The sequence below is a fragment of the Trifolium pratense genome, linkage group LG1 (assembly GCF_020283565.1).
Source record: "Trifolium pratense cultivar HEN17-A07 linkage group LG1, ARS_RC_1.1, whole genome shotgun sequence".
Classification (NCBI taxonomy): Eukaryota; Viridiplantae; Streptophyta; class Magnoliopsida; order Fabales; family Fabaceae; genus Trifolium; species Trifolium pratense.
In genome coordinates, this window is record NC_060059.1 from 45,804,240 (window position 1) to 45,830,806 (window position 26,567).

The 26,567-nt window shown below is 32.9% G+C and overlaps 2 protein-coding genes and 1 long non-coding RNA gene across 3 annotated transcripts; all 3 read right to left on the reverse strand.

Moving 5' to 3' along the window:
* Nucleotides 1-2,006: 2,006 nt before the first annotated feature.
* LOC123895014 lies at nt 2,007-3,159 on the reverse strand. Its single transcript, XM_045945190.1, has 4 exons — nt 2,947-3,159; nt 2,730-2,864; nt 2,523-2,641; nt 2,007-2,122 (listed from the first exon to the last, which is right to left on the reverse strand). Exons 1-4 carry the CDS (start codon nt 2,997-2,999, stop codon nt 2,007-2,009), a joined length of 423 nt encoding a protein of 140 aa, XP_045801146.1. The 5' UTR covers nt 3,000-3,159.
* Nucleotides 3,160-5,525: 2,366 nt separating this feature from the next.
* LOC123902845 lies at nt 5,526-6,293 on the reverse strand. The gene is made up of 3 exons (XR_006807769.1): nt 5,887-6,293; nt 5,737-5,778; nt 5,526-5,615 (listed from the first exon to the last, which is right to left on the reverse strand). It is a non-coding gene; the product is annotated as an uncharacterized LOC123902845 (long non-coding RNA).
* A 4,693-nt stretch (nt 6,294-10,986) lies between these two features.
* On the reverse strand, nt 10,987-15,353 carry LOC123898663 (myosin-6-like). The gene is made up of 13 exons (XM_045949677.1): nt 15,023-15,353; nt 14,455-14,583; nt 14,038-14,181; nt 13,789-13,934; nt 13,513-13,672; nt 13,285-13,343; nt 13,032-13,191; nt 12,566-12,715; nt 12,342-12,478; nt 12,096-12,242; nt 11,881-11,982; nt 11,483-11,540; nt 10,987-11,071 (listed from the first exon to the last, which is right to left on the reverse strand). Exons 1-13 carry the CDS (start codon nt 15,023-15,025, stop codon nt 11,066-11,068), a joined length of 1,401 nt encoding a protein of 466 aa, XP_045805633.1. The 5' UTR covers nt 15,026-15,353; the 3' UTR covers nt 10,987-11,065.
* Nucleotides 15,354-26,567: the final 11,214 nt, after the last annotated feature.

A 26,567-nucleotide genomic window follows, 5' to 3' on the forward strand; every position in this document is an offset into this window, starting at 1 on the left:
TGTTGTGTTGCTTTTCTATAATACTGTACGAAGAAAGCTTCAGGCAATGAATGGAAAAATAGTAACGTTGGGGAACAAATACTAATGCACCATAATGTGCACTATTATGTGTGTAGTAATGGAAGAATTTGTTTTCAACGGAACAAAATTCAAGCTGACTGCTATGATGAGTCAGCACTAAGTGGCTCCTTGGACCAGCTTAATTAACTAAAAAATTAGTTAATTTTGTGAATAAGAAATGTTAGTCACATTGGGATATATACACACTACTAAAGAGAGTGTTCTAAGCAATGTGAGATTCTTTCCCACTTTTTTTAATTCACACTACTTAGTTCCAAGTCCTACAAGACCAAAGTGTTCATCCCATTTTATTTCCAATCACAATGGATCAACTTCCACACATAACTGAACACTACTATGTTCATTTTCCAACAGACATCGAATCCCCGACCACTTAGCACTTGAACTAATTTATGGTTGGGCGGTTCAAGTAAATTCTTTTACACAATTAAATAATTTGAGATTCTCTCTAATTAAATTATGCAATGTGACTTATCACATTCATTAAATGCATGTGTAAAATAATTTTACACTAATAGTGCACAACAATTAAGCTCATAAAATAATTTCACAAATATAATATGAGCTAACAGATAATTCCTATTAAACATCAATGTATACTCCCACAATGATATAATATACTACTCCGATTTTGAATATAAGCAAAAAATTATTTTTTGATTTTATTGAATAAAACATGCATGTTTTGTAATGGGTAACTTACTTAGTTTAGCTAGTTGAGCTAAGTGGTAAAGAGTTGGAAGTCTAAGATTCAAGTCCTAGCAAGGAGAAAAACTAATATAACATTGTAATATACTAACAACCAACAATTTTTCATTCAAGAAAATATATATTTTAGGGTGTAAGAATTTTAAAAATTAACGGCCCGTTTGATGCACATATGATAGAGGTAGGATATGATAAGAAGTTGGATAAGGATATGATAGGATAGTGATAGGATAAACACTTATCATATCATGTGTTTGGTGCACAGATGATAAAAAAGATGATATGATTTTATTTTATTTTTTTATAAAAGGATATCATTATTTTATCTTATTATGTGTTTGGTGGTACACTTGATTTTTTCAATAATCAAAAAGAATTTAATAATTTTATAGAAAAAAAATATTCATAATTGTTTCATAATCAAGAACTGATGAACATAAACCATTATTTTTCAATGGATACAGAATCACGATTGCTTCAATTTGATCCATAAAGCAAACAATTTATTTCAATCAACAAAGCACATGTTTAGGAACTGAAATACAAAAATTAGGGGAAATCAGAGATGAGGGAAGCACATTGATAGGAATTATTGGGAGAGAAGAAGGTAGAGTTAGTTGCAAAGAATGAAAACAAATTTGGAGTGGTTGCAGCGAAAGGAAAAATAATTGGGAGAGAAGAGGCTATTTGCAGAATATGGGAGTCGAAAGAGAGTCTCTTGTGAAATAGAAAATACGCGCACTAAGTTTGTGCTATCAGGTTGCTAACCCACCTTAAACTAAGGATTAGAATAACAAAGAGCCATTTCCTATTTGTGCATCACACACACCGTTATTTTAAACTCTTACCTGTTGACGGGTTAAACAGGTTATTTTATTGTATTTTTTATTTTATGATTATTGATCTCTTTCTCTCTCCACCGTTTTCCTCCGCCGATTCCACTACCCATTATCCAGCGAACCCATATCTTCTCAATTTTATTGGAGTATTTGTTTTGTTGTTGTTTGTAAGCATTTTGAATGATGCGAATGTTTTGTTTCAACCCCGACAACAAGGGCTCTGTTAGAGTATATAGTGTTAGAGCTAAGAAGCTTCTAGTTAGTTATTGTAATAAGTAGTTAGCTTTCTGTTTAGCCTAGTCTGAGTCAGTTACATCTAGATTCTATCTAGACTAGTATATAAAGTTAGAATCACATCATTGTAAAAATACATTTCAATCAATGAATATTTTCTCTACATTCTCTGAATTCATCAGTTTCTATCATGGTATCTAAGAGCTTCTCTAACTGATCCATGGATTCCAATCCCTTCAACAATGGAGGGAGCTTTACGTCTACGCAAAACAAGATCACAGTATTTCTATGACTAACTAACTAAGTCACCCATATTAATATTAACTTTAATTATGTTTGTTTATATTAGTTCTTTTAGTTAATTTTTCTCAAAAGGCGTGAACTTTATCATATTACTTAACACGCCTAACAATATTATTCATAAATAAATTATTTATGCATATATATAACGAATAACATAAAGTAAAGTTAACATTTTTTGATAAAAACTAACGAAAATGACCAATATGAATAATAAAATTAAAGTTAAAGGATCAATTTGTAACATTAATTAATTGATGGGACCAATATAAAACCGATAAATAAGTTAAGGTATCTAATATAAGACTGGCATAGAGAAGTTAATTAATTTGAATAGTAAAAAATAACACAAGAATGTACCTTGCACCTTCATCTTGCCAATAAGATTTTTCGGTTTAGGTGCAACACCCTCACTCGAAAGCTCTGCATTGCATTTCACCAGTAGCTTCTCTTCTGGTTGAAGTAGCACTTGTCGCAATCTACACATTTAGCCATTAATTACATCAATAACACTCGAAGAAGAAAAGTAATAGAGTACAGACTGAAGAGTCTCAAGTCTTAACTCACCCAAATGCATCCCTTAGTAAAGAACATTCATTTTCCAAAAGCATAGGAGCTTCCATGCACTGCATTGCCCAAGCATGAAGGCACAGATGCGCACAAGCATCATATGCAATTACTGCATGCCATCGTCCAAGAGCACTGAAATGAAATTATGTAGTTATATTAGAATATTCATAAGGAGAAAAATATTCAGCACAAACAAGAATTGGGATATTGATACCTTGCATGAAATGTTGGAAGGCGAGGTGGTTCTGGATTTGAAGTTTCATTCATTATATAAAACTGTTTGCTTACATTCAATTTTTGAGCTATTCTGTTTCGTGGACAAATTCTTTGCCCACTATCAGTCCAGTAAGAAGGAATTCTGCGTTCCTCAGCGATATCTTGAAGGTGCAATGTATTATTGAGGTTTGTGCGGTTTTGACGGTGAGAATTGAGACAAATTGGAATTGAGGTTTGTGCGGTGTCGCTGGTGGTTTTGAGCGTGTTAGGGTTAGAGCGTTCTGACTCTGAGAGAGAGAAAGAGAAGGAAGAATGGTCTACTAGAGAGAGAGAGAGAGAGAGAGAGAGAGTGAATAGGATTAAATCAAAGACAAATGAAATAAGTTAAAATATGTATTGGCACATTTTCATTTGATAGGGGTGCATTCAAAAAAGTTGAATCCTTGCGAACATGATATCAATTAAAATTTAACACCTTAAATTTTTTTATTACTTCCCATCCAGTCTTTCTCTTTGGTTTTATCCACAAGCAGTTTCAAGTTATCATCATGCGAAATTTTAATACATTTGAGGTATTTAGAGCTTTATGATTTTGATGGTATATAAACAATATTCTGACTCAATCTATAACTTGCAGAAACTGGAAATTTCGAAATTGAAATCATTTTTTTAAAACTGAGTTGTATTGAAACACTTAACTCGCTTAAAAAATCTCAGACATCTTATCATTTAGAACTGTTTATAATTGGTGTCTCGCGTGTCTTCGTTCATTGGAAAATTTAGAGACACAAACACAGGCAGAAGATTGAAAATTTCTAAATAATGGAGAAAAAAATGGATACCTTTTTTGCAAGCAAAACCATGTTTATTATGCAATTTTTCACTTCCACGTCAAATCTAATTCTCGAACAACATGTTAAAAAAGAACACAGATTAATACATGTTGAAATTTAAAATTGAAATGAATTGGAAAAGGGAAACTAAAAATAGAGTACTTGCCTTGCCTTGACATGTAGATTGAACTATCATCGAGGAACCATTTAACCATTTCCAAATTTATTTCGTCAGCAGCAATGGGATATAAGTGTTATCGAGTCAACCATTAAACGAATTCATAAAGCCATTATTAATTGGACTTCAAGGTCTGATTAGTCAGCACAAAACCAATTCCCTCTATTTTGTTCTTCCTCGTTAATATGACACACAAAAAAGAACAAACTGAACACTAATTGGTCTGATTAGGTCACCCAAATAAAAAATAAACAAGGGTAAATAGTGTTATACCCCCCTGCAAAATAGACGAGTTTTGCGTTACCCCCCCTGCAAAATATTTTTTTTGAGATTACCCCCCTGCAATGTCAAGATTCTTTGCGTTACCCCCCCTGGCTTAACAAGTGGGCATATGACATGGAAGAATCTTGACGTGGCATGACACGTGGAAATTAATTTATTTTTTATTTATTTTTAATTGCCAACTCATTAATTAATGTGGGTTTTTAATTAAAAAAATGAAAAAAAAAAAACTTAAAAGTTGTTATATTTTTATGAACTTACTTAAAAGAAAGTTTTTTTTTTTTGACTAAAAGTTGTTATTATATATAAAAAAAAATTCTTATATATATATAATAACTAATAATAGAGTAACCAACAAAAAAAACGAAGATGAAAAAAAAAACAAATAATAATAATAGTAACCAAAATAATAATAATAATAATAATATTATTATTATTATTAGTTTTTAATAATAATAATAGTAACCAAAAAACTAATAATAATAATATTATATATTATTATTATTATTAGTTTTTTTTTCATCTTCGTTTATTTTTTGGTTACTCTATTATTAGTTATTATATATATATATATATATATATATATATATATATAAGATTTTTTTTTATATATATATAATAACAACTTTTATATATAAGAATTTTTTTTTATATATAATAACAACTTTTATATATAAGAATTTTTTGTTTTATATATAATAATAGAGTAACAAAAAAAAAACGAAGATGAAAAAAAAAAACTAATAATAATAATATTATTATTATTAGTTTTTTGGTTACTATTATTATTATTTAAAACTAATAATAATAATATTATTATTATTAGTTTTTTGGTTACTATTATTATTATTATTAGTTTTTTTTCATCTTCGTTTTTTTTGTTGGTTACTCTATTATTAGTTATTATATTTATATAAGAATTTTTTTATTATATATAATAACAACTTTTAGTCAAAAAAAAAAAAACAAAACTTTCTTTTAAGTAAGTTCATAAAAATATAACAACTTTTAAGTTTTTTTCTTCATTTTTTTAATTAAAAAACCCACATTAATTAATGAGTTGACAATTAAAAATAAATAAAAAATAAATTAATTTCCACGTGTCATGCCACGTCAAGATTCTTCCATGTCATATGCCCACTTGTTAAGTCAGGGGGGTAAACGCAAAGAATCTTGACATTGCAGGGGGGTAATCTCAAAAAAAATATTTTGCAGGGGGTAACGCAAAACTCGTCTATTTTGCAGGGGGGTATAACACTATTTACCCAATAAACAAATACAAAATAAACAATAACAAATATTTATGTACTTAGCAAACAACTCATTGAACTTACTTGTAATGATCTGCTGCTATATTAAATTAAATTTTGGTACCTAAAAAGATGTCTTCAATAATCGTTAAAATGAAGAAAAAAAACAGTTGAAATTAAGAATCAAATTACTAAGAAGTTAATTAAGAAGGCACCGATGCCTCCCTATAAGTAGTTTGACTTACTTTCAATTGCTTATAGCTTCCATACTACTCTAAAAATGTTCACTATAGAGCAAAAACAGTAACACATGTTCAAAAGTGTCATTTCCACTAAATTTAAGAGTTTAAGGGTGAGAAGCGAAGAGTTTAAGAGTGAAAATAGTATGTTATAACCTCATATTGGTATTAAACATTCACCATAAAGGTGTTGAAACAGAAGTTGGATTAAAAACTGCAGGGACAAAAAAAGTTAAGATAAGTACAAGGAAACAAAAGTAGTGGATAGGACACCACGAATATAATCTTCACGATGTTTGAAAGTCATATGGTACACATGAATCAAGGACTTGTATCTTAGTGTGAAGTACACTTGATAACAAAGAGAGATTAATGAGGCACAACCAGGGACGGACACATGTAAGGGCATGGTGTGGCTTTATGTGGCTTTAGCCACACCAGATTTTCAGGATTTTTTTTAAAAATATTTTAACTCTCCCGTCTGTCACTCGAACACCACCACCAGTCTACTATCACAACCTCCCCTTGATTTCATCCCATTCCTTGTCTTAAAGGAAACGAAGTTTTCCCTATTCAAAATTTCTACAGGATGATATTTTCAGATCTAAAATGAAACAAAGAAAAATGAAAATCTCTCTACAGGAATTTCAGACATCAATTTGTTGTGAGACAATTCCAATTCAATGGGAAAAAGAGAGTTTGAGTATTTATTTTACTCTTAAAGAGATCGATTGAAGGAGATAGAGGAGAGATTGAGGTTGTTTGGTGAGTGTTTGAAAATTTTATTGAAGAATAAGAGTGTTGTTTATCTGTTGGTAGGCGTTGAAGAGAGAATAATTGAAATGAGAGTGTTATCTTTGTGTTGTGGGGTGTTTCACCAAAGAATTTTCTAGAGACCACTAGAGAGTCTGGAAGAAAAAAAATGTGCGGAGTGCAAAGTGTTTCAACTTTCACCAAAGTGGTGATTTTTTTATTTTTTATTAAGTGTCATGTTAATCATACTAAAAAAAAGAAATTAAAAATAAAGTTAGTTAATGCCAGAAAGATAATTTTTTATGTTTTTAAGATATGAAATGCACAAATTGTAAGATAAAACTTTTATATTAGTATGTTTAACTAATGCTTCGAGAGCTTTGTTTAACATTTTCCTTTTATTAATTTTTTCTTTTCTTTATTTTTTATATAAAAAAATGGTGTTCAAGATTAAATCCATATTCAATGAAAACTTGAATTAATATTTAAATTTTAATAAAATTAAGTGAAAATAAAAACAATTACGAGAAAAATAAAAAATATATAAATTAGCGGACTAGGTATAAGTTGCTTATTGAAATTTCCATTGTAGTATAATTGGTTAAAATTGCTTATGAATTGCTTAGGGTTCTATGTGGCAATTTAGGCTCACAAAAAGCAACTTAAGCAATTTAAATGATAGTCTTGTCACTTTTGTAAAAAGAGATGTTCTTGGAACAATTATTAATGATGTTATTTTAGCTCATTTTTAAAAATTGATAGTAGACGATTTTCATTGTAAATATATTGAATTAAACAATATTATTTTTTATTTTCAGTATAATTTAATTCATAATGTCTTTAATTTTAGCCTCACTGGTATTTTGTGTCTAGATCCGTCCCTGGGCACAACCATAACAACAAAAAGACCGCATATGTGACAACAACATTTATGCGTGCTTAAAAACAGGGAAAACAAATATCAATACTTAACTTATTGAGAAGAAACATGCGAAGAAAAAAACTCCTAAAACTCCAAAAGAATGAATGAATATTAGTAGAGTAACAGTGCCAACTTAATAAGCGTATTTCAAAAAACATGTAAATCATTTTCAAAATAGAAAAAAACTAAATATTGATGTAGGCTGTTCTACTTGAGAACACCTTGGTATTTAGTTTTTTCAAAATAGAAAAAACTAAATACCAATAAATTGTGGCATACCAATAATTAATAATTCTTCCAGCCTGAGGTGTAGACTGATCAGCTTTTTGACGAAGCTCAATTGGTCTTATTTTGATCGGAGAATCTGAGGAACTCGTCACTTTTCCCGTGATCGTGAAGGCCAACCCAAGCTTCCTCACCTATCAAACGCAACAAAATGTAAACAGCTTATAAACTACGAATAAATCACCAACTATAAACAGCTTGTAAACTACGAATAAATCACCAACTTGTAAACAAGATGGTTTGTGGAGTAAAGCTTGTAATACTCTCGATGCACAATCATAGTAGTCACTGAAAGGTCACAAACTAAACCATAACATATACAAACTAAATGAATGTTTATGGATCATAAGAATGTACTTTCTAATTAATATAAGATTCAGAAGAACCATATATATATATATATATATATATATATATATATATATATATATATATATATATATGTGAAAACTGAATATATTATTATATTTCAAGTTATGAATAATTTACAATCACTAATGTGTTTATATAGGCTATTCTAACCTAATGGGCTCATGGGCCAAATACAAATTACTAATAGAAGATTACTCCTAATAATAGAATATTTACTATTTATTTACAACACTCCCCCTCAAGCTGGTGAATGAATATTTATCAATCCCAACTTGGAAACAATTCTTTCAAAGTTATTGCCGTTCAGCCCCTTAGTTAGAAGATCTGCAAGGTTGCCTTGGGAAGAGACATATGGAGTGCAAATTAGACCACTATCTAATTTTTCTTTGATGAAGTGTCGGTCAACTTCAATATGTTTGGTCCTATCATGTTGCACTGGATTATGAGCTATGCTAATAGCAGATTTATTATCACAATAGAGTTTCATTGGTTCATCACTCTTTATCCTCAAGTCTTCCAAGATGCTTTTCACCCATAGTAATTCACATATACCTTGTGCCATTGCCCTGAACTCTGCTTCAGCACTAGATCTGGATACCACGCTTTGTTTTTTACTCTTCCAAGTCACAAGATTTCCACCTAAAAAAGTGCAATATCCTGTAGTTGATCTCCTATCCACAATTGACCCTGCATAGTCAGCATCAGTATATGATTCAAATCCCACACTTCCATTTCGTTCGAACAAAATTCCTCTACCTGGAGTTCCTTTCAAATATTGAACAATTCGGAGTGCAGCTTGTAGATGAATCTCCTTTGGATGGTGCATGAATTGGCTGACCAAGCTTACAGCAAAAGCAACATCAGGTCTAGTATGTGATAAATATATTAGTTTGCCGACCAATCTTTGATACATTTCCTTATTAACCGCAACATCTTCTTTTGCATTCCCCAACTTTATATTTGGATCAATTGGTGTACATGCAGGCTTGCATGCTGTCTTGCCAGTCTCTTGCAAAAGGTCGGTAATGTATTTTTGTTGGGATATGAAAATTCCTTTCTTAGAGTGAGCCACTTCTATTCCCAAAAAATACTTCAATTTTCCCAAGGTCTTAATCTCAAATTCCTTGGCTAAGTGTTGACTTAACATTTGCTGCTCCTCTTCATCATCCCCTGTTACGATAATGTCGTCCACATACACCAATAACACTGTGACTCCCCCTGACTTAGAGTGTTTAACAAATAAAGTATGGTCTCCTTGACTTTGTTTGAAGCCCAAACCAACCATAACTTTAGTGAATCTTCCAAACCAAGCTCGTGGTGATTGCTTTAGTCCATATAAAGCCTTTTTTAACTTACACACGGTGTTGGCAGCAATATCTTCACGATATCCAGGGGGTACATCCATGTAGATCTCTTCTTCAAGTTCTCCATGAAGGAAAGCATTTTTTACATCAAATTGCTGCAAGTTCCAATTGTAATTAGCTGCTAAAGACAATATCACCCTAACAGTATTCATTTTTGCAACTGGAGCAAATGTCTCAGAGTAATCTATTCCATAAGTCTGAGTGAACCCTTTGGCTACCAATCTTGCCTTGTACCTCTCAATAGATCCATCAGCCTTGTATTTTACAGTGTATACCCATTTGCACCCTACAGGTTTCTTTCCATTTGGTAGAGAGACCAATTCCCAAGTATTGTTCTTATCAAGTGCCTCCATTTCCAAATCCATGGCTTGTTTCCATTTCCTGTCAGACAATGCCTCAGACAAGGAAGTAGGTATTGTGGTAGTGTTTAGACTTGTGAGGAAGGCTTTATGGGTAGTTGATAATTGTTCAAAGCATAAGTAATTGGATAGAGGGTAAAGTGGCTTGTTGGTGCAGGTTCTAGTTTCTTTCCTATGGGCAATTGGGAGATGCGAGTCTTTAGAGTGTATTGGTGTTACTTCTCTTGATGTTGGTTTTTTATGTTTTATCGGGTTGGGTTCTTGTAAGGTTGAACTAGATTCTGGTACCTGAACCGGAGAAAATTCGGAAATTGAATCACTAGATTTTGAAGGGTCAAGGAAAGTTTCTTCATGTAATGTTGGATTGGATTCATGGATATGAGTAGATTCAGGAATGATATTCTTTTTCCTTGTGTATACTAAATTCTTCCCATATCTTACATCAACACCAACATTTCCATCTTTTTCGGAATCAATTTCAGTCTCAACATTGTCACCTCTAGTTTCAACATTTTTAGGATCAATTTCAGTCTCAACATTGTCACTTCTAGTTTCAGCCTCAACTTGTGGTCCGAGATTAAGGTCAGGAAGTATAAGAGACTCATCTTCCTTACTTGTGTTTTTGTAGTATGGAAATTAGGCTAGTAGACAATTTGGGAATGTGAAGGACATTTCGTAGGATTATAGATGGACTTATTTGGATATCTCCTTGACCTGCTACAGTTAAAAGGGTACCATCTGCTGTGGATATTTTCTTGTTATTGAGACAAGGTGAATAAGTGGAAAATTGTGTGGGTAAGGGTGTCATGTGGTCAGTGGCTCCAGAATCCAGTATCCAATATTGGTTATAGGGTTTATCCGAAGCATTAAATCCAACAGAAAATTGAGACTTACCAAGAGAAAGTGGAAACGGAAACATACCTGAATATGCCAGAGAAGTTGTAACCGTTGTTGGTGTCTCCAATTCACTAAGAAAAGATTTCAACCTCTTTATTTCATCTTGGTTGAGTGGAACAAACACTTTTTTTGACATATTGACCGATGTCATGTGATTGTCTTAATAAGGAGAACAAAATAGAAAAAAATCCAAGTTTTTTTTTTTTGAATGAACAGTGACGCACAGTACTGCTATGAACAGTACGCGCGTGAACAGTGTCGCGGATGAACAGTACGCGCGTGAACAGTACACGTATGAACAGTGTCGTGGATGAACAGTACCATGTGAACAGTGATTTCGCAACTGTTTGCTGAAACTGCAATAAAGGCCGTAGTAACAAATCCTAATCCTGCAATGAAGGCAGTTAGGGTTTATGACCGCAATGAAGGCGGCTAGGGTTTATGCGGAAACAAGGCCCTCAAAGAACAAGAGCTCTGATGCCATGTGAAAACTGAATATATTATTATATTTCAAGTTATGAATAATTTACAATCACTAATGTGTTTATATAGGCTATTCTAACCTAATGGGCTCATGGGTCAAATACAAATTACTAATAGAAGATTACTCCTAATAATAGAATATTTACTATTTATTTACAACAGTTACTATCAACTTATTATTAATTAATAATATTTAAAGTACTTTTTTTTCTCTGCTATTATTATATAAAACCCATAACTTCAACGATCGATGTTTCGAATATACAAACTAGAGATGCTAACAATTATCAAGAATAAAATCTCACTCACAAACAAACCTGATTAAAATGTTGCTGGAGCTTTTCATTGGTCAAATTAATACAGAATTGCTCAAAACTGCAATGTAAACAGAACAGCTAGGTATCAAACACAAAATCTACAGCTCTGCCATTATTTATTAGAGACATAGACTATTAATACTGATAGATGACAAGGAAACAAATTTCTTTAGAATTAAGTTTAATTGATATGTTGGGATGTTTTAAGGGGATGAAAATGGAGTAATTCAAGTTGGAGAAGTTTGCAATACAGTGGAGTGAAAATATAAAAGACCTGAAATGCGTTTATATAGAGTTCCACCCCTCACCTTACAAACTGCTTTCATAAGCATGAGTTAGGCTCAATATAAAACCTAATACACATTAACTACAGAACAAAATGTGCGGCAATAATGCACCTGTTAGACTTGAAACTCTCAAAACCATAAATATCCAGCACGCCGATTAAGGACTTTGAGTCAGGATCCTGACCAATTGAATTATTAATTTTATCAACCAGCCTGCAAAAGATGACAAAACTTACAGGCACAGAACTTGGAACAAATTGACCAATTTATCAGTAAATAAATCAAAGGTTCGAGCTATATTTTGTGCAATCTGCTCAAAGACTTACCAGTCAAACAACCTCGAATACACAACCTTAGCTAAAGCATCTCGGCTCAGTGTAGCAGCTTCGGGATCCAGGCATTTTATAATAGTTTCATCACGAGTAACAATTACACGCTTGCAAAGAGAATCTTCTAGTGCCTTTGCATCACACCTGGATAAAAATTATAAACCAAGGATTTCGCATGAAGAGGAGATGAAATGTAAACCTTACCAAGAGAATAATTAATGCAAGAATGCGATGTTTGCCTACATGAAAAGTTCAGCCGCAGTCTGTAGGTGAAACTTAGATTTTTCATCTTTGGGCATAGACGAGTCCATTTCCTTTCCTTTTGAAAATTCAATGTTGCCAAGATGTAAAATTGCAGCAACCACTCGAAATATTGCTTCCTGAATGACAGGGAAGAAAATAAATTGAGACACAGATCACACTTTAAGAACAGCATTATGAACTTACAAAAACTCCCTATAAAATACCTGCTCCTCAGAACTTATTCCAACAACATCCATTGCTCTCCTTGTATCACAATATTCTTTAAATTCATCATACCCTTCCAACTCATAGCAATTTGTTTGATTTAGATAATGAAAGGTTCTTGGGTTTCCTAATTTGTACTTCTGAACAACCTGCCAAAGATAAATAATATAAAAATATCAGGAAAAATAAAAAAAATTGAATCCAAAGAAGTTACAAACAAACTTAATATTAAAGGTTACAGCAGCAAGCTTTATTACAATTAAGCTAAAGGGGCACATCTTACAACAAACCACTACATAGGTCCATTGCTAGACATATCACTCTGATTGTCAGTTACTTATATCTATGATTCGATACAGGAATCAATTAATGTATGCATTAACAAATGCTCTGCATTTACATATTGATTTGTTCCAATCTTTCTGCCACCTTAATTTTGATTCAGCACAAAAGAAATTCAATTACCTCTGGAGGTGCAGCACAAAGCATATAGAAACAGTGATAATTCCTCTCTGGATCCGACAACTGGCAAACACGTGATCTTTCCAGCAGGTAAGTCCTGATAGCAGCTCCAGAAATTCTTCCCTTCTGGTCAAATTGAATCTCCACAAACTTACCAAAACGACTGCATAAGTCACAAGTGAGAGTTAAAAAATAGTACAAATAAGACAGAAGTATAAAATTTGCACTGCACCAATATAAGGGAAAAGCCCCCTACCTTGAATTATTGTTTCTAACGGTCTTTGCATTTCCAAAAGCTTCTAGAACAGGATTGGACTGAAATTATTCAGAAAAGGGGGGCAAATGAGATCAATTAAGTGGCTATGAGATATGATGTAAGGTTTCCACAAATTTAGATCCAAGAAAAGGTTGAGAAACAACATAAATAAATGGTAGTCAAACAGATTGCCAAAATGCAAATTCTATAAAGGATTAATTTTATTACCTCCAGGACTTTCTGCTCAACAGTTCTACCTTCGGCAACATTAGCTCTCCCTCCCATGTAAGCAAGGTAGCGCATAAGTAACTTTGTGCTTTCTGTTTTACCAGCCCCACTTTCACCACTAACCAATATTGACTGGCTGATTCCCTCATTGATCATAAGCCTACAGCCACAATAAATTATACAGTCAGAACAGTACAGCCAACAACTGGAACTTTTTCCCACTAGGTGGAAGACCGACTAGTAAACTGATTAAGTTAATCTGTACAGAAGATATACCTATATGCTGAGTCAGCAATAGCAAAAGGATGTGGGCTTAGCTCACCAAAGCCTGCTCCTTTATATTGTGCCATCATATGGCTATCATATAAATGAGGAAGCTTTATGAAAGGGTTCACAGCGATTAATATATTCCCAGTGTAAGTCTGGAAGCAAAGTTCAGCATAACCACATGTCAAGTAAGTATAGAAACATAAGATACAATACAAGGGAGACAATATTTGAACAGTTAACGTCTGGAATACACACATAAATTTCATTGATGTCATATCTTGATCTTAGATTATCTAGGACACCAGGTTCATGCAGGTAAGCAAGCTTTGTCATATCATCAACTCCACATGGTGGGGCTTCTGTATCTTTATGATAAACACTGGAAGCTTTAACAGCAATCTACAAATTATTGTAAGACAAAAAAGAGATGAGAAAAGATTCAAAATTTTATATCTAGTACTCCAAAGCAACTACAGGATACTGCAAGCACCACTTAGTTACCCTATCTTCATTATTCTACTCTTAAAAAATTCCAACTAATAATTCATGTTTTAAGTTTTTAAATCACTCATAGCAAACCATTAACCTGAAGTGGTAATTCCAAAGAACATGAAAATAAATTGCTGAAAAAAATGAAAATATTTTAATAAATAATATACAAAACATTCTCACCGTCTTCCCTGAAGTGCAAAGGACTTTTATTTCATCCCCATTAACCTCCAAGACCTCGCCATCTATCCAAGCTACATCGGAGTCCTCCACCCAAACCTGGGAACCAACAATAGGATTGGCAGCAGTGGCCTACAATGCAGAGTGTCAGAACTAAAATAAACCAATATGATACATTCCCTCCCTAATAACAAGACTGAAATTTAAATTAAAAAAATGTAAAAAATAAAATAAAAATAATTAAAAGAAAAAAAATCTGATCAAAATTTTGATCTTTTGTGTTTCTCCAAACAACTCAAACACAATCCGCCATAATCCTACAATGTCGCTCAGTAATAACAAACGTGCATATTGATAAAAATTAAAATTTAAGCAAACAAATCGGAACATATTTATCATAATCCATTACATAAACCAATTTTCAGTAGAAAGATCTCAATAATAATAAGATTAATATTAAGAAAAAGTAAAATCGCGAACAAAGTGGAATACCAACAAACAAGACTTAGATTTGACTCGACCATGACTACAAGAAGAAAAAAACGAAGATGAATGAAAAGTGATTAATTACCATTGATCGGATCAATATAATCTGATTGTGATGATTCTAGATCTAGCTCCAATGGCAACAGCTATACTAAAAAAATTGAAAGATCTTCGAAAGATGAAAAGAAAGATATAATAAATGGGTATGGCTATGTATATGAATGAAAAGAATATTGTGTAATTGTTGTGTATAAAGTGATGAAATTGAATGGATTTGGAAAGAAAATAAAAAGCAACTTAAACTCTTCAACAACAACAAAACTTTTGAACAAGAGTTTAACAGCTAGCTAGTTTTGGTGTTTTGTTTTTCTTCTCGTTTTCTTCCACCACCATCTCCGTTTTCTGGTCTAAGTTTATTTTCTGATTATTATTATATATATTAATCACAATTTTAAGTTTTAACGGTGAAAGTAAATTAGTATTAAATAATTTGATTTTCTTTTTGTCAAAAAAAAATAATTTGATTTTTTTGTAAGTTGTTTATATGGTTTTGTTTAGATTGATGGTATATAATAGATTGGAGCGACGGAATGGAACACAAATTTTATTCCATTGTTTGGATATTCAATGACGGAATGGAACAAAATTATCACCCCGGCATTTGGAGAGTAAACGGAATGGAGTAAATTATAACATTTTTATTCCAATTTTACCCTTATTTTAAAACATTAAAAATATTATTATCTTGTAAAACACATTACTACTAAAATCTTATCTCCTTCAACAATTCAATCTCTAAACAAAAACTCATTTTAATACTAAGAAACCACATCAAAACAGAAAAGAAAGATTGCAAAACTGAAAAATAACAGTTTTTTTTGTCAAAGAAAAAATAGTTTTTTTTTATATAAAGAAACATCATTATAATTAAATAAACAAATTTGATGCAATATTATTAAACTCGTGGTATTTCGATCGTAAACTTCATAAAGTCTTTGCTTTCTTACAAAAAAAAATAAAGTCTTTGTTTTTGCCATGGTGGGTTAATATTATGTGTCTAACCAGTAAATCAAGTGACACGGTCCGTGCTTAATTTACCATTCTACTTGGGTTTGAACTGTGAATTATATACTTGATTTGTGTTGTTTTACCAAGAGATGCAGACTTTATTAATTAAAACTCGTAGGGTTTCTTGTGATTTTCTAAACAAAGATTTAATTGTGTTAAAGCAACCAAAATAAAATGGTAGAGAGAAGATTCGTTTACATAAGGTTGTGAAAGAAGAGAAGACAAAGGCAAAAATTGAGAAAAAATGCTACTCATCAATAGTGATGTGATATTAGAAGAAGATGGCAAAAAAGTCATTTTTAAGTTTGAGGGAGTGGTTCCATCGCATACCTCCCAAATTGGATGGAACAAAAATTGGAGGATATAATGGAATAGGATCGAATACATTCCATTATGTTCCATTCCATCTTAATTTTTAAAATGACTTAACTACATATTTGGTCTCTTACGTTTATTTTAGGTTTCAATTTGGTCTCTTACGTTTAAAATGTATTAATTTGGTCCCTTACGTTTATTTTGGGTTTCAAGTTAGTCCTTTCCGTCAATTTTGTCACTAACACCGTTTGAACAGTACATGTGTCAGTGTGTCCAAGTGCCACGTGTCACTCCACATGTGCAAATTGACTGCCGCATGTGACAAAATTGACGGAAATGACTAACTTGAAACCTAAAATAAACGTAAGGGACCAAATGTGTAGTTAAGCCTTTTAAAATCCAAACAATGGAATCATATATTATTCCATCTCACTCCATTTCATTCCATCCAATACCACCAATCCAAACATAGCCTTAAATCTTACAAAAATATTGGGACTAGAAACAACTTACAAAAATAATGTCTATGTTTTTATATTAGTTAATTTTTTCTTTGACAAATTGTATAGTAGTTAATAGGTGGTTGTGGCTGCCTATTTCTCTTATATGCACAGGTTTGGTTGCCCGATGAGAACATTTAAACGTGATTCCGACTTGTATATATGGTTCTCCGCCGACTCTCTGCTCAATTTATACGACGACTCTCCTTTTGAATCAATTCTGGTTGAAGCCTCCCTAGCTTCTCAAACGAACGTGCATTTGCCTCTTTTGCCCTTCATTTGAATTTCTTCATGTGAGAAATTTCATCACTGCGTCTATAACTCCAATTTTCAGTGTTGGGAAACGTACTTTCATTCTTTATTTTGTCCAATAACTTATAAAATTCTGTTTTCATTTTCATTAATGTCTTTCTTGTGTTTGATAAAATGACTTAATAAAGCTAGTAATGTGTTTGCTCTTGGTATAAATTGGACTTATCTTAAATCTAATAATTCATTGGTAATTGGCAATTTGATTTGTAATAAATAGATAATTAATTTGAGTGGTTAGTATTGAATTAATTTGAGAGGTGAGTGAAATTTTGTAGCTTTAGAAGTGGTCTTTGGTTTGCTTGTTACTGTCCTTTTTGTATTTTAGCTTTGCAATGGAGAAATGACTTGTGTAGGGGTTAATTGCTTCTTTTTTTTTTTTGCCTTACACACTAGGAGTAGCCATAATTGCATTCTTAAAATAGAAAAAGTAGATGAACTAATGATAAGTCAAACTTTTAGTGTTTAAGTTAACTAGAACATCGACCCGTGCGGTGCACGAGTACGAGTCTAAGATATATAATAATTAAATAAAATAAGATAATTCTAATAATGTAAGGTATATGAAAAAAATTGAGTAACATTAAACGATAGTTCAACAATAATTTTGGATAAATATTCATACAAAGAAAATTATGTTATATTACGGAAGACTTCCTTATAAACCACATTCGAAGTCTTAGTCGTAACCGTCGTCATCGATGATCAATATTTTTAATTTTTTTCTATAATTAACTCTTGAAATTGCAAGATATAACTGACCATGTGAAAACACCGGCGACAGAAGATATATTCCAACATGCTTTAAAGATTGTCCCTGACTCTTATTAATAGTCCTCAAAAGAAATCATTATAGGAAATTGTCTCCGTTGAAATTTAAAAGGAATTCCCACGTCCGTTGAAATTACTTCCCGAAATAATTTTTCCTTCAAAAGCACGTTTTCTCAATCTCGTAATAATAAGTCTTGTTTCATTGCATAGTCCTAATTTTTGATTCAAATTCCTTAATAGCATAACTGGAACTCCAACTTTAAGTCTCAACTTGTGATTTGGAAGTCCCGACGTAGAAATCGTGTTCAAAAAATCGGGAGTATGAACATCATCCACTGTCTGACCGTCTATATTTTGTGTGAGCAGAGTATCATATCTCAAATATGTTTTTTCTTCACCAGGAATTAAATCCAACATATAATCATTTATTGTGTCGACTATTGAATTTTTAGGAGCTAGTATAGCTCTATTTTTGAAATACGTTATATCGTTCATGTTTTGTAAAAGTTGGGGATAAGTGTTTTCAACGATAGAAGCAAGAGGATCACCTAAATTTGGAATCAATAAATCTGATTGAATGTCAAGGTCTAAAGCATCGTCGTTGTCATCTTCAATTTCTCCATCGCCAACACCCAAAACCCATTCAGAAAACAATCTTCTTTGATCCAGAAAGGTTATGATACATTGTTAGCAAAAGAAACAAATGTGAATCAGTGATTTTTTTCGTAATTAATAATATAGTCACGTTGATATATACCTGGAGTCAACTACTATTTGCATAAATATCACCTTGATATATATTTGCAGTAATACGATCAACCATACTCCTCAACATGAACAAACTTTTAAGTTCATAAAGACATAAAAAAAGGTAATTTTTTTTTAGCATGTTTAGTTAAAAAAAAGTAACTTTTAAGTCCAATGATTTTTTTCTTTTAAAAATCTTTTAAAGCATATCAGCCATGCGTTAAATAAATATTATTTTTAATTTTTTCGACTAATACTTCAAATTGATTCGCAAACGGATCTACCAAAGTTGCGAAACGAAAAATTTCGTGTCAAAAATCAGCATAAAACATCTTCGGAAGCATCACTGCACCCTATAAAATCAATGAACAATAGAAATGTTAGGAAAAAAGAAATATGAGTTTTTTCGATTTAACAATGTTCTATGAAATGATGAATACTGCATATTATTTATTCCTTGTTAAGTATCGATCTAAATCTAAATATAATAGAAATCATTCACTAAATACAAAATTGTGTCGTGTGTGAAAATCCTAATATCAATACTCAGTATCATAATTTTAATAGAAATAACATATAAAATAAAATTAAATATAAATAATTGAGAATTTTGGTGTAAAAAACAATCTATTAAAAAATTTGGAACTATACTAACTTCGGTTACGCAAAACTCAACGCGGTAGGTCCAATATCTAATTTGCAATTCATTAACCAACTTCTCCCGATCAGATAAATGATTGAGATTCAAATGAAATGTTTATATATATATATATAGGGGTTTTCTAACTTAGACCCTAGTTAGGTCTAAGTTAGCAAGGTGCACCTTTTCAATTGGACCAAAATACCCATTCTTTTTAATTAATTAACCAAAATACCCATTAATAGACGTGGATCCAGTGTCGCGCGCGTACCGAAGGACCATGGTTACAGACCGTTGATTTCCATCAGACAGCCAAGATCTGATCTCATCAAGACTGTCTGATCAATCCGACAGCCCAGATCATCCTGATCCATCAGATTCCAGCGCGTGCGCCACACTGGATTACACCCTGGAGAGAGAAAAATTTGCTTTTTAAAAGTAGGACACGTGTCACACAATGGTTGGCTGGACGTGATTTTTGTTCATTTAATACTTTGAACTCAATTATTTCGTTGTAAATTAATTTTTTATTTTTTTTTATACCAAAATTCATAATTTTTTTTTTCTACAAATAGAGACTTGGTTCGTTTGATTTGGACACCGAAAAAAAAATGCAATTTTTCACTACCTTAATCTCATTTTTTGTCTACTAAATACGTTACTTGTGTGTTATAATTTAACACGCACCACTCAACCAACTCACTGAAACCATTATACCAGGAAAATAGTAGATAATATTCTGGAACTTTTGGTATATTTTATGAAATTTTTGGAGACCTGAAACTATTTTTAGTTAATTAAATGAGATAAAACGGTAATTAAAAACTAATGTTTGCTTCTGAAACCATTTTACTGGTAGAATGGTTGCACATAGTTGTATTCTGAAACCATTTTACTGGTAGAATGGTTTCAATGAGTAATTTATTAATTGTGTTTGCTTCTGAAACCATTTATCTGGTACAATGGTTTCAGAGAGTTGTAATCTGAAACCATTTTGCTGGTAGAATGGTTTCAGTAAGTTGATTATTAGTTATTTGCTTCTGAAACCATTTAGCTTGTAGAATGGTTGCACATAGTTGTACTCTGAAACTATTTTACTGGTAGAATGGTTTCAGTGAGTAATTTATTAATTGTGTTTGCTTCTGAAACCATTTAGCTGGTAGAATGATTTCAGAGATTTGTACTCTGAAACCATTTTCCTGGTAGAATGGTTTCAGTGAGTTGATGTAAGGTAGTGAAAAATGAGATTAAGGTAGTGAAAAATTGGGTTTTTTTTTTTCTGTGTCCATATCAAACGAATCAAGTCTCTATTTGTAGAGAAAAAAAATTATGAATTTTGGTATAAAAAAAAATAAAAAATTAATTTAAAACGAAATAATTGAGTTCAAAGTATTAAATGGAAAAAAATCACGCCCAGCCAATCAGACAGCGACACGTGTCCTGCTTTTAAAAAGTAGATTCTTCTCTCTCCAGGGTGTAATCCAGTGTGGTGCACGCGCTGGAATCTGATGGATTTGGATGATCTGGGTTGTCTGATTGATCAGACAGTCTTGATGAGATCAGATCTTGGCTGTCTGATGGAAATCAACGGCCTGTAACCATGGTCCTGCGGTACGCGCGCGACACTGGATCAGCGTCCATTGATGGTAATTTGGTTAATTAATTAAATAGAATGGGTATTTTGGTCCAACTGAAAAGGTGCACCTTGCTAATTTAGACCCAACTGGGTCTAAATTAGCAGCCCCCATATATATATATATATATATATATATATATATATATATATATATATATATATATATATATATAAAGTTAGCATAAAGTTTTAAAACAATATCGATTTCAGGAATAAAGATAATAAATCACAAAACAGAATGAAAGTTTATACACATCTCTGAGTAAATTAAGTCGAATTGTGGTGAAGTTGTTAACATGAGACATTGAAATGTGAAAGATGTTTTTTTTTTAATAGATTTCAATATTGTTGAAAGTGTTATAGTATGAGAATATATATATATATATATAATTTTCCAAATCACACGTGATAATAACTTTCCAAATCTCACACGGTAATTATTGTCTAAATTTATTATCCGGTAGAAAAAAAAATCATTGATCAGGAAAGACATAAAAATATTTCGTGATGAATAATATAGTCAACAATATTTTTGATATGATATACTTTTAAAATTGATGGTGCTTATCAATTATTGCACATAATTTTAATCCCAGTTGGTGTACTTGCCATAGTGGTTGGAAATATTGCCTTGCACTGAAGGGTTGCGAGTTCGAATCTTAGTCAAGACAAAATTGTATTATTTTTTAATAAAAATTACAAGATAAAATGGAGGGAAAATAGGGAAAACAAATTAGGGTTTAGAGTTTGCTTGTGTATACAAGCTTATAATATAAAAGATTTCAATCTTTGTTTGAGTTGAATTTTGTTGTTTTTTATATAATCCTAACTAGTATAAAAATATTAATTATTTTATATTATGATATCAATTTTTTTATAGTATTTTAATAATAATTATATTAAAATGTAAAAAAAAAAATATTAAATTTACCCTTTTTTTGGGTAGTAATTTACCCTATTTTTTAAGGAGTATAATTATTATTTTTTGTATGTTAATCATCCTGTTCCTATGAGAAATAATTATTCTAGAAAAAAAAAACTGAAAGTGTATATTAATTTCTATACGCCTTGGCCAAGGATCAAAGGACCAAATCTTCAAACCCTAGATTCTCCCATCTATCTACATTGAGTCTAGCTAATAATATAACCTAGAGAACCTTCATCCCGTGTATAAAAATTTGGATGCTTCATCCATCACAAATATATCATAAATAATGATACATTGTTAATAGAAATTTTGAATTTTTTTTTGTAAGTAGACAATATAATATATAATATTCATTCAAATATTCTTATATTTAAAAGCTTATTCAATTTAATGTCAGATTCAAATTCAAAAAAATTCGTTCAATAAATCAATAAATTTTTAAGAAGGTATTTGATGTGATCCTAATATAAACACTCTTTAAAAGAAGAGTCAATGATGCATTAGTTTACTTCATGATCAAATCAATAGAAGGTCCGGCCCAAGTTGATGAAGGTTTGACCCAAATTGAAGAAAAAGAACCAAAGTTGAAAATTATCATCCAAACATATGTGATAGTGGAAAATAAAGAGCTCATCCACTGAAGATATGAAAGTGGTGCACCAAGCAATCAAAGAGCACCACTATCTCTTTTTTATTTTGCATTTTTTCTTGTAATAATTTAGTCTCACTATCATGATAATTAGTGGCTGAAACCCTTTGTTTTTCTTACCTTTTGCTTATTACATCATCATAAGTCATTCCTATATATAGGAGGCATGTAACTCTTGCTAAAAAAAGTTTTTGATTGAGTAAAAATATGAGATTTATTCTCGTTGGTTCTCTGAACCTCATTTTTAGCTTATCGGCTTGTCGTGACGCTAATCTTTGACTTATCAACCGGAGCCTCCATAGCCGGTTGTGGTGTCCTCACGACTTATCAATCGATTTTTCCACCCCGATTGTGGCGTTTTTCCACCACATCCACCATCTCAACTCTTGTTTTGTTCCAACCGCTCCGTGATTCTCATCAGTATTTTTTTTTTCTTCTATTTGACCGAAAAAATTGTATAGTTTTACAAAAATTAAAGTTCTTGGAGGTATAAAACAAGAAAGTGATGAAGATCTCTTAGAACGGAACAAGTTGGCTTGCCTTGCTCAAGGTATGAAATTTGATCTAAACTCCTAGTTTTAGTGGTTTACTCACCTTCATTTGTTTCAGGACTCATACAAATTATATTGATTTGCTTTTCTTTTAAAATATTTTTTATTTAAATTTTTGTTGAATGTTATCATAAACTTTATTCAGCTGTTTCTTCTGTGCATCCTCGATTAAAACAAACTAATAGAAAAACTGTTATGTTTCCTTGTAGTTGGAATATCCAAAGTACACTTTGTTGCTTGCAAAGATTTTGGAAGGCTTGGTTTCTAGGAGTAATATCGAAGACAAATTTCATCATAATGAAGAGGTGCATATTGCAGTAATCAAATGTTTAACCCCTTTTCCCAGTCTCTAGTGAATATCTTGTTGTGAATTCGATAAAATCACACCAATAATAATCTTGATGTGTGGAGCAAATACGATTAAGCAATCAAAATAAGCGAACGACAATAATAATCACAAATAATGATAAACGGCTAGAAAAGGAAAAGGACACAATAAATTGTTTACCCAGTTCAGTCAATGTGACCTACTCTGGGGGAGAGAGCAGCTCTCCGTTCCACTATCAAACTTTGTTCCTTGATTACAATGAGATTCTCAAAAGAGTTACAAGAAAATAGAGTTATCCTATTTCTACCCTTTTCCCAAATCTCTTCCCGTGACCAAGAGATTTCAATGAAAGTGTTTCCCAAGGTGATAGAATGATTACCCAACCCTAGAGTGTTCCCAAGATGTTACTCTTCTAACCCTAGTTTGTATGTTGGCCTCAGAAACCCTAAAAACTTGTTATGAAAAACAGAAAACGTGACCCTTTAAATACTCTGCAGCGATTTCCGCCTGAAACACAGCTTTTTCCGCCTGGGGCGGAAACTTCCGCCTGAAACACCAGTATTTCCGCCTGGGGCGGCAAAACAGTGAGCACCCCTTTTCCTGCTTCAAATTTCCGCCCGGAACACAAGTTTTTCCGCCCGGGGCGGAAAACAGCAGACTAGTGTTGTTTTTCTTCACGTTTTCAAGGCAATTTGCAACAAATCTCCACCTTGCCTTTAAAACGATGGTGATGTCAACTTCCCATCAACCACCGTGCTGCTCTCTCCAACCTCCGTCTACTCTTCAACGAAGTTAATTAAGTCCAAGCAATGCTTGAACTTAGCTCTAGGTAACGATTTGGTGAACATGTCAGCTGGATTCTCCTCTGATGCAATTTTCTGTACCATGATCTCTTTTGTTTCAATCATGTCTCTTACAAAGTGCAACCGGATGTCAATGTGCTTTGTCCTTTCATGATACACCTGGTGATTTGCCAAATGAATGGCACTCTGACTGTCACAATGTATCTTCACACACCCTTGACTAATCCCCATTTCTCCAATCATACCCTTCAACCATATGGCTTCCTTGACCCCTTCAACAAGAGCTATGTATTCTGCTTGAGTTGTTGACAAGGCTACAACAGATTGTTGATTGGCCTTCCACGTTACCGCTGTACCGAACAATGTAAACACAAAACCCGATAAGGATTTTCTAGTGTCAATATTACCTGCATAGTCCGCATCCACATATCCCTCCAAGGCATCTCTTCCTGGATCAGTTCTTGTGTACTTCAGACCACCCTTCAAAGAACCATTCAAATACCTCAGAACCCACTTCAAAGCTTGCCAATGAACTTGGCCCGGATTTGCCATAAACCGACTTACCACACTTATTGCATATGATAAATCAGGCCTACTACAAACCATGCCATACATGATGCTTCCAACCCCACTTGCATAGGGAGTACTCTCCATCTCCTTTCTCTCATCCTCGGATTGAGGACACTGTTTTATCGACAACTTTGAATGGTGACCAAGTGGTGTATTCACTACCTTAGAATCTGTCATTCTAAACCGCTCCACCACTTTCTTCAAATAATCATGCTGAGATAAGAACAACTCACCTTTACTCCGGTCTCTCAAGATATCCATACCAAGTATCCTCTTCGCATTTCCAAGATCCTTCATCTCAAATTCACCATTTAATTTCTCCTTGAGCTTTTGAATCTCATGCTTGTCAGAACTTGCCATAAGAATATCATCTACATAAAGAAGGAGGTAGAGAATGACTTTCTCATTCCTCTTCATCATGTACACACAACTGTCATAGTTGCTTCTCACAAATCCAGTCTTCAATAAGAAATCATCAAACCGACGATACCACTGCCTCGGACTCTGCTTCAACCCATACAAAGATTTCTTCAACAGACATACTTTAGAATTGTCTTCCACAAAACCTTCAGGTTGTTGCATGTAGATAGTTTCTTCTAACTCTCCATGTAAGAATGCGGTCTTCACATCCATCTGTTCTAACTCAAGATCATACATGTTGACAATAGCCATAAGTACCCTTATAGAACAATGTTTCACCACCGGTGAGAAGATTTCATTGTAATCAATCCCTTCTACCTGAGTAAAACCCTTTGCTACAAGTCTCGCCTTATACCTTGGTGCTTCGACCCCTGGTATACCTTCTTTCCTTTTGAACACCCACTTGCTACCAACTACCCTTTTATTTTTAGGTAATGGCACAAGCTTCCAAGTCTGGTTTTTCTCCAATGAAAGCATTTCCTCATTCATTGCCTTCAGCCAGTCTTGACTATCTATGCTTTCTGATGCTTCCCTGAAGTTCTTTGGTTCAGAGTCTTGCACTTCTTCAGCTGCATTCAAAGCATAACAAATAAGGTCAGCATAACCGAGTCTATTAGGTGGACGAATAACTCTCCTCTCCCTATCTCTTGCTAGCTGATAGTCAGGAACAGTTGTTTCATCACTTCCACTCTCATCAGGTACTTGAGTCTCATCCTCCTTTTCCCTCTCATCAATGGAAGGCTCCACCTCAAACTGAATTCTCTCCATCCCCGTTTCTGGTCTTTTCTCCAGGTCTTTGCACTTCATCCCCATCCGGGTCTCATCAAAAGTGACATCCCTGCTTATGATAAACTTTGATCCTCCAGACTCCATCTTCCACAGCTTGTAACCTTTCACACCCTCGGGATAACCAATGAAAACACACTTCACAGCTCTAGCATCAAGCTTATCTTGCCTGACATGTGCAAATGCTAAAGCTCCAAAGACTTTCAAGTTAGAGTAGTCTGCCGGCTTGCCACTCCAAACCTCCATAGGTGTCTTTAGATCAATTCCTGTTGATGGACATCTGTTGATCAAATATGCAGCAGTGTTAACTGCCTCTCCCCAGAAACTTTTGGGTAATCCAGCTCCCAACAACATACATCTCACGCGCTCCAGCAAGGTCCTGTTCATCCTTTCAGCCAGACCATTCTGCTGCGGTGTGTATGCAACGGTTCTATGCCTCTTTATACCTAGTTTCCTGCAAAACTCATTAAATTGCTCTGAAACAAACTCCAGGCCATTGTCAGTTCTCAACACTTTCAGTTTAGTTCCTGTTTGATTTTCTATTAAGGTATGCCATTCCTTAAATTTTTCAAAGGTGTCACTTTTGTTTTTTATTATGTGAACCCATAC